Source organism: Ammospiza caudacuta, chromosome 19, assembly GCF_027887145.1.
Source record: "Ammospiza caudacuta isolate bAmmCau1 chromosome 19, bAmmCau1.pri, whole genome shotgun sequence".
NCBI lineage: Eukaryota > Metazoa > Chordata > Aves > Passeriformes > Passerellidae > Ammospiza > Ammospiza caudacuta.
Window position 1 is genome coordinate 1,815,922 of NC_080611.1, and position 16,950 is coordinate 1,832,871.

General features: G+C 62.9%; 1 protein-coding gene across 1 annotated transcript in view; it reads left to right on the forward strand.

Moving 5' to 3' along the window:
• The first annotated feature begins 2,267 nt into the window (after nucleotides 1–2,267).
• The window catches only part of NTN1 (netrin 1), a 78,332-nt gene continuing 63,649 nt past the window's right edge, over nucleotides 2,268–16,950 (forward strand). The window contains exon 1 of the mRNA XM_058817441.1: nucleotides 2,268–3,291. Coding sequence (XP_058673424.1) covers nucleotides 2,268–3,291 — 1,024 coding nt within the window. The remainder of the gene's footprint in view (nucleotides 3,292–16,950) is intronic.

A 16,950-nucleotide genomic window follows, 5' to 3' on the forward strand; every position in this document is an offset into this window, starting at 1 on the left:
GGATCGCAAACGCCGAGAGAGATGTTGATGGCGGGCACTTGCAGGGTCTGTGGCCCGAACTTGGAGCTCCGGGCAGGGGATTCCCATCCTCGGTGTCTCCCAGCTCCCGCACGGCCGGAGATGTCCCGGGGCTTCCCCGGGCCCCTGTCCCGGCCTGGCCCCCAAGGCCCGGGGCAGCTCAGCCCAAATTATCCCCTCCCTCCTTGAGGTGCCCTCCCAGAGCTGGACGGGAGCACACACCTCCCATCCCTATTCTGTGAACAGGCCCCATTCAGGAATGGGATTAAAGCTTTCTCCGGGGCTGGGGGATCCCGGGACTGTCCGTGACTGTCCCGGGTGCGCCGGACTGCGGCCGAGTCGCTGGGTGACTCGGGGGGGACCAGAGGGACCGAAGCTCCCCCAGCCCCGGCCATTCCGCAACCCCATTCCCATCCCCATCCCCATCCCGTTCCCGTCCCCGTCCCCATCCCCATCCCCATCCCCATCCCCATCCCCATCCCCATCCCCATCCCCATCCCCATCCCCGCACTCCTCTCCTCTTCCCCCGGCGATGGAGGCGCCGAGAGCGGGACGGAGGGGCCGTTTCCCGGGGAAGAGTTAACAAATCCCCGAGCGGCGGGGCTGGGGGGGCGGCTGGGGGGGTCCGAGGGGAGCGGTGGGGGCAGGGAGGCTGCGGAGCCCCGCTGCCCTGCAGGGAAGGCGGTTGCATTGCCAAAGACGCCCCGCTGGGCTAGCAGGCCCGGGAGCAGATTAATCAGGCACTAATTCAATTTACAACAACCACTTTTATTCAGCTCGGTGGCAAGGAATTCAAAGCGAGAGAGGGGCGGGCGGAGGGGAGGGGGCGGAGGCCGGCCGTGGCTCGCCGCTGCCCGGGCAGCCCCCGGCCCCTCGGGCCGCCCCGCCGCCGCTCTCCGGGGAGGGAACCGCGCCGCCGTGCCAGGCCCGGCCGCTTGAGTGACACGGCGTGGGCAGCGCTCCGAGAGAGGGCACCTCCGTTGGAAAAATAAAAGTGCCCTTTTAATCAAAGAGGGAGGGAAGGGGGGCGAGCAGGGCGGCCGGGAGCCGGGAGCCGAGGCGGGGAAGCTCCGCTCCCTCCCGGGGCTCTCTCCGGGGTGTCGGTACCGTCCCCCGGGCTGTGCCCCCGGCCGGGATCGCAGCGGAGCCCCAGCGGGGCCGGGGGCAGCGGCCGTCGGGGGCGGCCCCTCAGCACCGGGGGTCCGGGTGGGTGGGAAGGGGAGAGCGGGGCTGGGTACGGCCCGGTGCGGGACAAGTGCCGCCCTTTAACCCTTCCTTGCCTTAACGGGAGAGCCGACAAAGTGCAGAGCGAGGTGGGGGGCGGCAAGAGGCGCCGCGCAGCCCCTCGTGCCCGGTCTGTCCCGGGGCTGTGACAGAGACACTGCTCCTCTTCCCCGAGACCAACCCCCTAAAACACCTGCCGGGGGTCGCCAGGCCCAGCAGTTCCCGTGCTCTGCTTCCCCCCGTTAAACTTCCCCGGCACCGGCTGTCCTGTCCCAGAGCTGCGGGAGCCCACTCGGGCCGGTTCCCTTCCGATCCAGCTCAGGGGCCAGTCCCCGTCTGGCCCGGTGGGCAGGGGAGGCCAGCAGGGACCGGATGGGACACGTCCCCGTCCCGATCCCCCCGGCGTCCCCACAGGTGGGCGTGGGGCTCCTCCGGGCCGCTTCCCCCCTTCCCGCTCCACGCCTCCGGAGCATCCCCAGCTGCAGGGCGCGGGCGGCCCCGGCTCCCCCAGCCCCGTCGGGGGCACAGCGGGGCGGGGGCAGCGCGGGGACCCTCGCCCGGCTCTTCGGGGCGGCTCGGGAGCCCCGCGCCCATCGCCGCGGTGTCGAGGCGGGCTCCGTCCCACTCCCATCCCCCCCGCCCTCCCCGAGGCCTGTGCGCGTCTCTGGCTGAGCCGCCAGTGGATGTCGTTGTTCTGTTCGTTGAGCGCGATGTCACTCCTTTAGCATGACCTCAAACGCGGCGGGGGCTGGGACCGCCAGTCATTCTCCGTGCGAGGGCCGGGGCGGGAGGCAGGCGGGACCCAGCCCCGCCGCCAGCCCCACTTTTGTGGTGCCGCCGCCGTCGCGGTCTCCCCTTTCTCCGCGGGGCTGGCCGCGGGGCGGGCGATGCTCCGGGCTCCCTGAGCCGCCGCACCGCGTCCCCGGCCGAGGTGCCCCGCGGAGCGGCGCGGTCAGGCGGCGGCTCCCGGCGCGCCCCGTGTCCCCCGGCCCCGCCGTCCCCGCGCCGCGCGGAGGTCGCGCAGGATGCCGCGGAGGGGAGCGGAGGCGCCGCTGGCCCTGTTGCTGGCGGCGGCGTGGCTGGCGCAGCCCCTGCGCGGCGGCTACCACGGCGTGAGCATGTTCGCCGTGCAGAGCGCCCAGCCCGACCCCTGCTACGACGAGCACGGGCTGCCCCGCCGCTGCATCCCCGACTTCGTCAACTCGGCCTTCGGCAAGGAGGTGAAGGTGTCCAGCACCTGCGGGAAGCCGCCGTCGCGGTACTGCGTGGTGACGGAGAAGGGCGAGGAGCAGGTCCGCACCTGCCACCTCTGCAACGCCTCCGACCCCAAGCGCGCCCACCCGCCCTCCTTCCTCACCGACCTCAACAACCCGCACAACCTGACCTGCTGGCAGTCCGACAGCTACGTCCAGTATCCCCACAACGTCACCCTCACCCTGTCCCTCGGCAAGAAATTCGAGGTGACCTACGTCAGCCTGCAGTTCTGCTCGCCGCGCCCCGAGTCCATGGCCATCCACAAGTCCATGGACTACGGCAAGACCTGGGTGCCTTTCCAGTTCTACTCCACGCAGTGCCGCAAGATGTACAACAAGCCGAGCCGCGCCGCCATCACGAAGCAGAACGAGCAGGAGGCGGTGTGCACCGACTCGCACACCGACGTGCGGCCCCTCTCCGGCGGCCTCATCGCCTTCAGCACCCTGGACGGCCGCCCCACCGCCCACGACTTCGACAACTCGCCCGTGCTGCAGGACTGGGTGACGGCCACCGACATCAGGGTGACCTTCAGCCGCCTGCACACCTTCGGCGACGAGAGCGAGGACGACTCCGAGCTGGCCCGCGACTCCTACTTCTACGCCGTGTCCGACCTGCAGGTCGGCGGGCGCTGCAAGTGCAACGGGCACGCGTCGCGCTGCGTCCGAGACCGCGACGACAGCTTGGTGTGCGACTGCAAGCACAACACGGCCGGCCCCGAGTGCGACCGCTGCAAGCCCTTCCACTACGACCGGCCCTGGCAGCGAGCGACGGCCCGGGAAGCCAACGAGTGCGTGGGTGAGTCCCGGCCGCGGGCGCGGACACGGCGGGAGGAGGACGGGGCCGGGGCGCGGAGGTCCCCGGAGGGGAGGCGGAGGGAGGGCAGAGCGAAGGAGCCGCGAGGGGCGGCAGAGAAAGGCACGGGGACATCCAGGGACGCGCCGAGCAGCGCGGGGACAAGCAGGGACACTGAGAACGGAAAGGAGGAGGACGCTGAGGTACCGGAGGGCGTAGGGGTGAGGACGAGACACCGAGGGACCTCGGAGCGCGGAGCGGGGATGTGAAGGCATTCGGGAGCGCAGGGGATGGGGCACTGAGGCGCCCGGCAGCTCAAGGCAGGGGACACTGAGGTACTCGGGAGCCCGCTGGTGACAACAGCGAGGGACCTCCAGGTGCGAAATGGCGGGCACGGGGAGCCTGGGACCACCGGGCAGGGCACAGCAGTTTGGGGCAGGGGATACCGAGAGCCGCGGGGCCGTGGGACGGGGACACCGGAGGCAGCCGGCGGCGCAGGACGGGGTTAGCGGGGGACTCCGATGAGCAGAGCAAGGGGAAGCTCGGAAACGCGAGGCAGGAAAAAGCAAGGAGCTCAGGAGAGGGGATAAGGAGCGTTCAGGATTCCGGGAAAACGCCGTTCGTGTCCGCAGGAGCGGGAAGGGGCCCTGGCTGGCCGGGCAGGGGCTTCCGTCCCGCACAGGTCCCGGCCGGGGTCCCGCAGAGCACGGCTCGGCTCCGGTCCGGGGATCCCGGGGCTCGCAGCAGCCCCGCTCTCCTCCCCGGGACAGGGCTCGGAGCCGCCCCAAGCCCGAGAGGCTCCGCGCCCGGGCGGGACCGGCACCGGCACCGGGACGGGCGCTGGCCCCTTCCGGAGAGCGAAGGCGGCCGGGAGCAGGGCAGGGAAGCCGTGCAAAGCCCGCAGCTCCGGTCCCGGCATCCTCGGGAGCGAAGGCGGCCCTGGGAGGCCGCGGCGGGGACTTGAAGGAGCCCCGGGGCCAAATGAGAGGCGGGCAGCAGCCGGTTCGTTCCATCTGGAACGAGAAACGCGCGCCGTGCTGGCTGTCCCGGGCGGAACGGAGTGTCCTTCTCCTCTGCCGAGGTGCACAAGGGTTAAGGGCTTGGGCAGTTCTCCGCCGTGAGTCCCGCACATCCCGCCGAACGTTCCCTCCGATCTTCCGCCGCCGCTTCCCGGCGGGATCCCAGCGCTCTGCCGCTCCTCTCCTCGCGGTTTCGGGGCCGGTGCTCAGCCGTGTGCCCGTGGGGACCCGGCCCCGGGTTGGGATGGCCGGACTGGGCTCCGCTGCCCGCACCGGGACTCCCCGGCCCCGCGGAGCGCAGCCCCGGCCCCGCCGCCGCCGCCGCCTTGTTTACACGGAAAACACGGCCCCGGCTTCCAAAATATTTGCAGCTTCGAATATAGGAAAAATCCCTCGCCGAGCGGCCGGGGTTGGCCGCCTTTTTTTCTTTTTTATTTTTTTTCTTCTTATTTTGTTTTCTTTCCCTTCTTTTCATTTTTTATTTTTTTTCCCCCAAATCACAATCAGATGTATGCCTTACAGAGAGCGCAATTTCTTCCCCGGCGTCTTCAGCAGGAAGGCACGGCCAAGCCGGGTTATTTGGCAGGGAGAGGGGCCCGGTGGCACCGGGCACACGCGGTGGCGGCTCCGGGGTCCCGGCAGCCTCGGGGCGATGCTCGGATCCCCTCGGGACGGGGGAAGCGGCCGGGAGATGCCGCGTCCCGATGCCCGAGGCTGCCGAGGTCAGCTCCGGGTTCGCTTTTCCGCCGTCCCGCGGGTCCCGCTGCCCGGCAGCGCTCGGGGTCAGAGCTCCGCGTCTCGCTCCCATCCCAGCGCTGTGTCCTGCCCAGCAGCGAGGCCGGGGGCAGGAGGGGTCCGGCTCTCCCAGCCTCAGCCCCGCTCCCTCCCCGCAGAGTCACCGCTATCAGCGATGCCGTACATTTCAGTGCGGTCTCGAGGTGCTATCGGACCCCCGGTCTCCTCTGCAGGATTCCCAAACTCTCCTGAAAACGCTTCTGTTCAGTAATTGTGCTGGCGCCGTGCTCCTACCATCCTTCTCCCTTCCAATGTATTTCCAATAAAAGGGAAGCGAGTTCCCAGTTTCCAGTAAAATGTGTCACTTTTATGCCAGGCTTTGCATTTCAGACCATGTGCGCTCCTGGCCGCGTCAGACTTCTGCAAACGAAAATCGCTCTGTTTTTTCCTTTTCCATCGGCTTTGCTGGGAAGTGAATGTTTTGCAAGGACGAAGCTACCGTAAAACAATTTTCCGCAGCCCGGTCCCGCCGCTCCTTCCCTGGGGCCGCACCTATCAGTCTGTAAAACCAGGCACGGCCAAAACCCCGCGCTGCCCTGCCAAGCCCACACCGCCTGGAATAATCCCCCCAGATAAAGATCACAATAACCCCATTCAACTCCCACCCACTCGCTCATGACCGTCGGCCCACCCTGGTTTCTGTCCCAAATCCCGAGAGAAAGTCAGGGCCCGGGTCAGGAGCCGCCTGCGGGGCAGGGCCGGGAACGAGCGGGAGCTGCAGCCGGAGCCGCTCGCTGAGGCTCCTTCCAGGCTGCTCCGGGCACCAGAGCGAAAGGGGCATCAGCCAAATCAGCTGAGTTTGCATCGAGGAGCGCTGGGAGAACTGGTTGCGTTTTTTGTTTTGTTTTGGTTTTTTTGTTTTTTTTTTTTTTTTTCACTGAATTTGCTTTTTTCCTTTCTGGAAAATCGTTGGGAGTTTTTCTTTTAGTCCAAAGAGAAAAATGATAGAATGTGTCCGCTTTGCTTAAAAATTTGGGAGTTTTCTTTAGTAAGCCGGTTCCCCCTGCCAAAACGGAATCTTTGTTCCTATTCATTCTTATTTGGGGCTGAGAAAGAAACGCTCTGGAGTTTCTGACAGAAAGTCAAAATTTCCTATGGGAACACTTTTTGCCAGCCAGATCGAATTTTTCCTTAGAGCTCCTTGCGAGACCCCAGCACTGCACGTGGAGAGGACAAGGTTGTCCCAAGGGGATGTTCTCCAGGGATCTGCTCCTGCAGAGCTTTCGCAGCCTCAGGTTCCCATCAGCTTTACCTGGCAAGTTACTGCTCCACGTAGAGCTTGGCCTTGCAGTCCGGCTCTGGCCGGGCGCCTGCGAGGGCTCCAGGGAGGGCTCGGCTTGGAGAAGAGCTCGGAGGTCTGTTCTCCATCCTGCCTCTCCCCAGCGCCGCTGGGCTGCCTCTTTGCTCAGCGCTGGTCCAGCCCAAGCCCCCTTCTCCAGCCCAGCCCGTCCTGATGCAGCTTCCAGCTTCCCCAGGAGAGGAATTGCAGCTGGGAAAGGTCTGAAGTGAAACGCTGTCAGAGCTCAGCTGCTGGTGAGCTCGTGTGGATGCAGGAAGACGCAGGCAGGGTCTTTGATCAGATTTAACATCACTAAAACACAACGCGCACCATTCCAGAAATAAACACCACTAGAACACAACGTGCACAATTCCTCCAGAACCCCGGTGTGGGTCAGAGTGCTGGGAATGAGCGGGACCAGCACCCTCCCTGTGCTTTGCACCTTTGCCTCTGCCTGGATGAGGCCCTGCTGGCCCAGCCCGGGCTGCATCCCGCTGACAGGCGCTTGGGGAGCTCCAGGCTCCATTCCAGGGCAGGCTCTGCAGCCCCAGCGCCGTTCCCCCCGGAGCCAGGGATGCTCCCGGCGCCTGCAGGTGTTCCTGACGTCAGCCTGGCCGCAGGTGCCGGGCCCCGCTCGGCTTTGGCCCTCGAGAGCGTTTAACAAAGCCGGGAGCGAGCGCAGGGGGAGAAAGGAAAGGCATTGTGCTCCCTGATAGGGGATTTGGCACGGGCAGCGCCGGAGCCTGGCGCTGGGCAGGCTCTGCCGCGCTGCCCGAGGGTTCCCAGGCTGGGATGTGTCCCGTGTCACAGCGATTTCCCAGCGAGTTCTTGTTCAGCGGAAAGGAAACTTCACCTCCGACAAGGAGCTGACCAGGAGCTCTGACGGGAGCGCCCACCAAACGCTCCCAGTGCAAAACTTCCTTCGGCCAAACCTGGGCCCTTGGCAGCTCCGTGCTGCTCCAGGGAGGCATTTGCAGGGCAGTGCTTGCTGAAATAGCAAACGGGCCCCTCCACCCTCACCACAGCCAGGAAATCAGATCCTCCCACACAGCCCTGCTCCCTCAGAGGGAAGGGAGGGGTTTCATGCAGGGAGTTCCTGGTGTCCCTTTTTAAATTCAGATTATCCCTTTCCTTTACCGTGCGTTAATCACCTCCATCTCCAAAGCTCTCTCGGTTCCTATCCTGTCTGTGACCATTTTCCCCAGGCTGGCACAGTGGGGTACTGGGGAGCCTCATGAGAGGATTCCTTCCCATTCTCCTTGGCCTCCAAGTGGAAGAAGGAGTCAAGCTGGTGGTGGCTTTGTCTCTGTCCCTGCAGGAATCACTTGTGAGCCAGTGCCTGTCTGCAGGGTCCAGGCGTCCCCGAGTGGGCAGAGCAGGGAACCAGGGCCAGGCCTGGGCCACCAGGGGCTCCCAGGGGCTCCCAGAGGCCAGGAAGGGCTGGGCTGGTGGGAGATGTCCTTTCTGCCTGCTCCTCTCCCCGGTGGTTCAGGGCTTTGCCAATGGTTTATCCTGAGGGGCACAGAGGGACAGAGGGACAGACGGACAGAGACTGGCTGCAGCACTGGGAAGGGGAGTGTGGGTGGGGCTGGCAGGGCTGGCAGGGACCTGGTGACACAGGGGCACATCCACTGATCCCTCAGTTCCCTGGTGGGATGGGAGTCAGGCAGAGGAACAACGTGGCTTTGCAATCCTTCTGTGAGGAGAAAAGGAGTCTGGGTGTCCCCATGCCCACCCTGCTCATGCCACAGCTGCTCCAGAGGGATGGGGAAGGTTGCAAACATCCATCCCTTCGTGCTTGGAGACAGCCACACTCCCAGCCTGGGCAGAGAGGCTCTGGGCAAGACCCCAGGCTGCTCCTGCAGGGTCCCCAGGGTCCCCCAGAGGATCCCCAGGGTCCCACAGAGGTTCCCCCACAGTGTAACCTCCTTTGTCCACCCGAGGCAGATTCTGGTGCCTGGATCTGGCAGCAAACTCAGCTCTGCCTGTGGCTGGGTCAAGCCTGGGTTCTCAGCTGGTTCTCAGGTGCGTTTTGGAGTTGCTCTGTGCTGATGCTGCCCATTACCTGTTGATGATAACAGCAATGCCCATCATGTCTGATGTCAGGTTTGCCTTGGGCCTCAATTTCCCCACGTCTAGGGAGCAAAGGGAGGCTCTGTAAAACCCTTTGGGTCTGGGTTCAGAAGGACACGAAGCATTACTGCAGCACCCTTTTACTCAGGAAACTGCAGCTGGGGCAGCTCCACCAGCAGCTGGAGCAGACCCTGTGGGGGCTGCACTCCATCCAAGGAGCCCCAGGCCCTTTGCAGCCCCTCGTGGTGCAGCTCCCAGGGACTGTGCTGCATGGGGAAGCACAGAGCAGGGCTGGCTGTGTTGCTGAGCAGATGGGTGCTGTAGCCATAGAAATTCGGGCCCAGGAGCTGCTGAGGCTCCCATTGTAGCCTCCCAAGGGAGCCTCGCATGGGCAGAGCTTTCTCACAGGCTTTTATTCTCAGGAAGCTTAAAGTTAAACTGATTTCCAACAGAAAGGTTTTTACACCAACAAACAAACAAACAAAAAAGCGCAGTTAAGGCTAAAACAAAACCAGGCTTGGCACTCTGGGTTGGACAGTTGCCTTCCCTTGAGCTTGTCCACGGCTAATCTCTGCCCTCCTCTTTCTGGGCCAAATCTTGTCATCCTTATTCAGCCTCCGCTGTCCTCGCCTCGCAAACCCCCTGTGCCTGCCCGGGGGGATGTGCTGCTCTCCAGGGATGGAGCAAAAAGCACCCGAGGGCTCTGGAATCCCCCCTGCCTGTAAAAGCACCCCCAGGATTCTGGGATTTCTGTCTGGGAGCAGGTGGGAACACGAATTTGTCTCTATATTCTTAATTTATCTCCCCTTCACGCTCAGGGATGAGAGATGGATTTTTGTGGCCACGGAGGGGTGATGCCTTTTTGGCCCTTGGTCTCTCCTGCCTCCCTTTTGTGACACCCAGCTTTTTGGCAGTGGTTTTGGAGTCTCTTGTGCTTTTTATGGGACTGCAGGATTTCATTCCAGGGAGTTCCTGGTGTCTCTTATTAAATTTAAGTGATTCCATTTCTCTACCCTGATTGATTACCCACCCCAAGCGCCTTCACAGCTCCCATCCTGTTTGTGACCCTTCTGCGGTAGGGCTGTGCAAGCAGAGTTTTATTGAGGAATTCCTGGAGGATTTCAGGGCTCTGTGTTGAGTTTTTCCCCATCGTTTTATCCAGGGCAGAGGAGATCGTGGGTGAGGATGGCTGGAGCAGCCTGGGTGCCTGCCTGGCATCGCAGGGGCTGTGGGGCATTGGGCCACTTGTTGCTGTCAAACAGCAAAAAAACCCCAAAACAGCCCCAGAACCCATCTAATCCAACATCCTCCTTTTCCTGGAGAGCTGTGGCGCAGGAGCCCAGGCAGGGCTGCATCCCCAGCACAGGGGGGTTCACAGGATGCTTTATCTGCAGCACGTTCGTGGTGGCACCGAACAGATCCCCCCGTTTTTGAGGAGAGCAGGGAGAGGATTCGCTGCAGGATCAGCCGGTGCAGAGGGCTCAGGGCCGGGGCTGGGCGGTGGCACGGCCACATCTGCTCCGTCCCCAGGGCGCCTCGGGAGCCGCGGCTGCCGCTTGGCCTCTGCCGCTGCGAGCAACAGGGAACGTTTGCTTGGCATGGGCCGAGCTCCCGTGCCCAGCGTCCCTGCCAGATCCCCGCTGCTCTGCACGGAGCGGGCACGGCCCGGGCTGGCACAGAGCGGGCACGGCTCGGGCTGGCACGGAGCGGGCACGGCTCGGGCTGGCACGGAGCGGGCACGACTCGGGCTGGCTCGGCTCGGGCTGGCACGGCTTGGGGTGGCACGGTTCGGGCTGGCTCTGCTGCCCGGCGGGACGGGGAGACGGGGACAGGGGCCATGTCTGAGCAGGGATCAGGGACAGGGACAGGACAGGGGACACGGACACGGCAGGGGACAGGGACAGGGATGGGACAGGGAGGGCACAGGAACGGGGACAGGGACAGAAACACGGACACAGACGGGAACACGGACAGGGACAGGCCGGACCCACAGCCGGGGCAATCCCGGTTCTGCCCGCGCAGACTCATCCCCGCTGACCGCGCTCCAAAGAGCTCGGAGAGCCGGGACGGGGCTGGCTGGAGTGACAGGCGGGATTTTAAAAAGATATCAGTGTAATGGATTGCGTTTATGAGGGGATTAGGATGCCCTGGGGACTGATAAGGAGACGGGGAGGCTTTTCCTGCTCTCAGCCAGGGCAGCGCGGAGCTCTGGGAGGGAACGGAACGGGGACTCCGCTCCCGATCCACCGCAGGCAGCAGCAGAGGGACCGGTGGCACGGAGGGGCTCAACCCCACAGGGTGAGAGTTTGATTTGGGCTCAGCAGAAACCAGGGAATCAATGGTGGGGACGGGAAAATCCTGTACTCTTTTGGGAGGTACCAAATAAACATTCTGACCCGGGAGAGCGCGGGAGTGGAGGAGACACAGCTCTGCTGGGAGATGAGTTTAAGGGAGTGTTTTGAGCACCTCTGGTTTCAGTGCAGACTGGAGTTTAAAAAGTGATTAAGGAATGTGGGCACCGAGATTGTTTTGTTCTGGGGCTCAGCTGGCACAGGGGGCACTGACAGCACAAACTGGGCACGGAACTGCTGCCCACAACGAGCACAGAACTGCTGCCCACAAAGGGCACAGAGCTGCTGCCCACAACTGGCACAGAACTGCTGCCCACAACGGGCACGGAACTGCTGCCCACAACTGACACAGAACTGCTGCCCACAAAGGGCACAGAACTGCTGCCCACAACGGGCACAGAGCTGCTGCCCACAACGGGCACGGAACTGCTGCCCACAACTGGCATCTCCTGCACCGCTGGGATGGCAGAGGGCAGAGGAAGGAACAGGCAAGGGAAGAGCCTGTGTTCATGTCCCACACACAGCTCTGAGACTGTGGAAGAAACCTTCCTGGGCAGAAATTTCCACAGGCAGAAATTTTCCTTTCAAAGCGTCTCGTGAGTGACGGGAGGGCTGAAAATCGTGTCTGCATCCCTCACCTGGACACAGGGTTGGAGAGCAGGGAAGGAGCAAACCTTGATTTCACTCTCTCCTGGAAGTACAGGGGTTTTCTGAAGTGTTCCACAGAAGGGCTGGAAGGGGCCTCTGGCTTTGTCCAACCCTGTTGTCGCTCAGGCTGTGGTTGCTGGTGGAGAAGGGTCCCCTCAGGCTGAGACAGGACTTTGGGGGGGCTGCACTGGCAATCCCAGCCCCCAGGCCGAGTCCTGCTCCCCTGGGGACGGAGGGGCTGCTAATGGATGAGCCCAGCAGCCCTTGGCCTCTTCTGCCAAAAATAACCAGCAAAAAGGATTGTGTGGGCAGGTGAGTGGAAATTCCAGCTCAGGCAGGGGGGAGCAGCCTTGGGAACCTCTGCTTGAGGATCAAAGCTGCTGCATCTCCCGTTTGGGGAGAGGATGGAGAGCCCAGACCTAGACCCAGTACCCCAAATTTCCCCTGGGAAAGGGCAAAAATGCCACGAGGGGCAGGAGCAGGCTGTGCATGACACAGGCTGGGAGCAGCCCGGCTCTGTGGGACTGTTTCACAGCAGATTTGTCCTTTTTGACGTGTTGGGGTGGGAAACTCTCTGAGCCAGCGAGAAATAGGCCCGGATTTGTTGATTGCACCTCATGGAGAGGGGCCAGCGCTCCCAGGTTGTCGTGGCACGGGGGAAGGAGGGAAGAGAGGGTCCTCCCCGTGTCCCAGGTGGGAATTGGAGGCGGAGCACGGCAGGAACGCTGCTGGCTCTGCCGGGCCCGCTCCGGGCTCGCTGCCACGTCCGTGTGGGTCCGTGTGGGGTCCGTGGGGGTCCTTGGGGGTCCGTGGGGGTCCGTGGGGGTCCGTGCGGGTCCGTGTGGGGTCCGTGCGGGTCCGTGCGGGTCCGTGTGGGGTCCGTGCGGGTTCGTGCGGGTCCGTGTGGGGTCCGTGCGGGTCCGTGGGGGTCCGTGCGGGTCCGTGTGGGGTCCGTGCGGGTCCGTGCGGGTCCGTGTGGGGTCCGTGCGGGTTCGTGCGGGTCCGTGTGGGGTCCGTGCGGGTCCGTGCGGGTCCGTGCGGGTCCGTGTGGGGTCCGTGCGGGTCCGTGCGGGTCCGTGTGGGGTCCGTGCGGGTTCGTGCGGGTCCGTGGGGGTCCGTGCGGGTCCGTGTGGGGTCCGTGCGGGTCCGTGGGGGTCCGTGCGGGTCCGTGTGGGGTCCGTGCGGGTCCGTGCGGGGTCCGTGCGCTCCCAGCCCAGCTGCTCCCCCCGAGCCGAGCCCATCCTCTCAGTCGCTGCGCTCCGAGCTCGGGCCCGGCACGGAAAGACGGATGAGGTGTCCACATCACTCTCCCTGCGGTATTTGGGGGCCATCCATCACCCCGATCCCTGCCAGGCTGCGCGGGGTGGGCCACTGCGATCCGTGCTTAGCTTTGACCGAGGCAGCAATCTTCATTGGAATTACCATTAATTATCCTACGGGAACAATTAACGCCCCTTAATGGCAGCTCTGTGGGGATTTAGGGTGCAGGCTCAGGCAGCCAGAGCGCAGTTGGTGAGGAGAGAATGGACAGCACGTCTGATAGGAAAACGGAGTTTAACACTCACGGGGGACTGTCCCAGCACTGGCTTTGCTCTCACAGCCCTAAAGGACTTCTAGACCTCCTTCAGGGTCTAGAGTGTAATTCCTGCCTGGTCAGGAGATGCTCTGGGGAGAGCTGAGCCCTGCGTGCAGGGAGGGGAGCAGAGGGAGGGAGGGGCAGTGCAGGCAGGTGAGACCTAAATCCCCCTGTCCGCAGCCTCCTCTTCACGAAAACTTTCCCCGGAGGGCTGGCCCTGCTCTTCCTGCCCGCTGGCTGCCCCAGCAGGGAGCGACGCCCGAGCAGGAGCAGTTCCAGCAGAAGCGAGCCCGGGGAGCGCGGCAGAGGCACCAGGACACTGGAAATGGAGCGGGGAGAGGGAAGGTAAAGGACGGGAAAGGCCACGGACAGGAGGAAGACGTCTGGGTGTGAAAATCTGAGTTTGTGGTGCACGAGAGCCCCGAAAAGCGTCCTCGGGGTGGGTAAAGCCGCTCCCTCCTGGCGCTGCCTGTTGTTTCCCGTCCCATCTGACAAGCAGCACAGAATCAGCCCCGCGTTCTGCCTTCCTCCATCAGCGCGGCCCGTCCCGAGCCGTGGCTGTTCACGGGCTTATCCTCCCCCCTGTGCGAGAGGGAGTCTGTTCTGGTTAATGTTGGAGATCGGAACGTGATTACCGAGAGCCTCATGAAATTAAATCCCTTCTCTTCAAAGCGGCCGGGCAGGGAGGGGGGGAGGGAGGGGAGCGTCCCTCCGGCAGCGGCGGTGGCCGGGCGGATATTGAGAGCAGCCCGGTGGCCACGATCGGGCTCTGACAGAGGCACGGCACATACAAACAGCAGCTTGTCTTTGCACACAAAGGCTCCGTGCCCCGCCATCCCCGGCCCGGGCTCTGCACCCTCGGCTTTCGGGCAGAAAATCCCGGGAGGGTTGGAGGGTTGGAGGGGCGGCTGAATATTCAGGGATGAATTGAAGTGTGCAAAGAGCCTTTGGGAAGCTCGCGGTGCAGCGCCTTGGATCAGCTGCCCGCCGGGGCTGGAACGCAACCGCTGCGCTTGAAAGGGCGACTTTCACGCTGAAGCAAAACGGGACAAAGGAAGATAAATGAAACGGGCTCCCGGCAGGGTTTGGTTTGTTTGTTTTTGTAACTCGGCTAATATTCCCGCATTGTTCAGCCCAGCGGCCCAGTGTCTGTCCTTCACACGCTGCTCGTAAATCGGGGCTGGGCAGGCGGCACAGGCAGCGGGCGGTGCGGGAGGGGACCAGCGGGACAGGGACGGGACCAGCGGGACAGGGATGTGACCAGCGGGACAGAAACGGGACCAGCGGGACAGGGACGGGACCAGCGGGACAGGGACGGGACCAGCGGGACAGAAACGGGACCAGCGGGACAGGGACGGGACCAGCGGGACAGGGATGGGATCAGCGGGACAGGGATGTGACCAACGGGACAGGGACGGGACCAGCGGGACAGGGATGGGACCAGCGGGACAGGGACGGGACCAGCGGGACAGGGACGGGACCAGCGGGACAGGAACGGGACCAGCAGGAGGGACCAGAGGGACAGGGACGGGACCAACGGGACAGGGATGGGACCAACGGGACAGGGACGGGATGCACGGACAGGGGCGGGACGAGCGCGACAGGAACAGAACTCTGCCAGGGGGGTCTGTGCACCAGCAGAGCTCTGCTCTCAGTTCATTCCTCAGCTGAGCGGGGCATGTCCTGGTGACCTTTCACGGAGCAGGCAGCAAATCTGCCGGGATTTGTCCAAAAGTGGGGACACCCCAGCAAACGGTGGGGACACCCCAGCAAACGGTGGGGACACCCCAGCAAACGGTGGTTACCAGCGCTGATGTGTTAGCCCTCTCCATCGCATCCCGTCCCATCCCATCCCATCCCGTCCCATCCCATCCCATCCCGTCCCATCCCATCCCATCCCATCCCATCCCATCCCATCCCATCCCATCCCATCCCATCCCGTCCCGTCCCATCCCATCCCATCCCATCCCTCATTCCCGCCGTGCCGGGGATGGATCCCTGCAGAGCTCAGAGCCTGCCCAGGGCTGATCCCGTGGGATGGATCCCGACGTGAATTCGGGATTAGGGATCACAGGGTGGACACAGAGAGGTTGATACAGGCGCTCGTTTGATTGCAAGGATTAGAAGATCTCCGGTGTAAGCCTCTTGAAAATTCCCTTTCCCTCCGGATTTTAGGCAAAGCAGGTTTTAACGCCGCAACATTTCTCTAGTGTGAGCTGAGTAAGCAAAATTTAATATTCAGCTGCATGATAGTTTAGCTCAAATCAAAGAGCAAGAGCAGCGTCGCCTTTAAAACATTTGAATAACATTTAATATCCTCTGTAGCATTTACTTTTCACAAGCCTCTGCAAAACCACCGAATGCTCACAGAAATTTGGCAAACTGACTTCTGCACAAATCCAGCCTCCCAGATGAGCTGTTTCTTAGTCTCCGCAAAGTTTCACCCAATCAACAACAACAAAAAAATTCCAACAAAACCCCAGACAGCGCCTCACGTGCTGGGGGCACCAAAGAAATCCCCTGGTTTGGGTGACCAACGAATGTCCCCAGCAATGAAAAGCGAACAATTTGTCGGCAGCCCCTGCACTTGAAAACGAATGATCCAAATTATTCAGCGAGTCTCCCTGGATAGTGAATCCATTGAAAGGGGATCGAGACGGAGTCATAAATTATTCATTACCCCGAAGAGAATGAAATGCATATAATCATAACAATAATAATAACAACAGCAATCGTTACACTAATAATAGCAACCAGAGCCCGGGCAGCTCTGCCCGGAGAGCCAGGGAGACATGAAACCTCCCAGACTTTATTTTCCAATTATCCCAGCGCCTGTTTAGAGCGGCTGCGTTAAATAAAGGAATGTAAAGTGGGTGGACATTTGGAATAAATGTATTTATCGCCGATAATTGGACTCGCTTGCCTTGGCTGGGGGTGATGGACTTTGTGCTCGGGTCCTTGGCAGGGAGCAGCTCCATGAACTCCCACCCATCCCTGTAATCGCTCCATGGAATTGATTTCTTCGTGTCCCGGCTGCTTTTAAGGAGCCTTTGGCAGTGGCTGCAGCGAGGCACGTCCTGTCCCCGTGTCCTGGAAAATTTATCGGTGTCCGCGGGCTGAAAGGGAATGGGAAGGGCTGGCCTGAGACACATCCCTGGGCTCTGACTGCTCCTGGCTTCGATGGGACCTGGATTGCGGAGCCATTGAGCGGCCAGGGCCTTGTCACCCAGCCCGAATTCCCGGCTGTCGCTGTCCCGGCAGGGTCCGGAGCCTTTCAGCCCCCGGCAATTCCCGGCGATTCCGCTGCCCTCGGGAGCCGAGGTTCCCTTTGGGCACCCTTGGCTTGGGAGCTCCTTCCAGCAGCCCGCGGGGGATTTTCTGCCCGGGGAGCTCTCTGCTGGGCCATACTGAACGTTCGAACGCATTTCCATGCCTGCACGGCGGTGGAAGGAGCCCGGCTACCCCTCCGGCATGCAAATGAACCCGGGCCGTTCGCAGCGCGGGGGCTCGGCCGTGGCACCGGGCCATCCCCGAGTTTCCCACAGGTCACAGGGAGGGCTCGGAGGGGCCCGAGGGTCCTTCCTGAGGCTGCCTCGGAGCTTCCTCCACCTGCTGCTCTCCAGGAGGAGCGGGGAGGGCTGCTGCTCTTCCCTGCACGCCGAGGAAAATGGCATTTTTAAAGCCGGGGAGCAGCAGGCTGGGACGGGAAGGGTTAAAGCGCTGGTGGGTCCGGCTCCAGCAGCGTTGAGGCTGCAGAGGGGGCTCAGAACCCACGGGACTGGGTTTGGGGGGGGTCAGGCTGCAGAGGCGGCTCAGCATCCCCAGGGCTGGGCTGGGGGATCAGTGCTGTAGAACAGCACCCATAACACTGGGCTGGGGGGGGTCAGTGCCGCACCACAGCACCCCCAGGGCTGGGTTTGG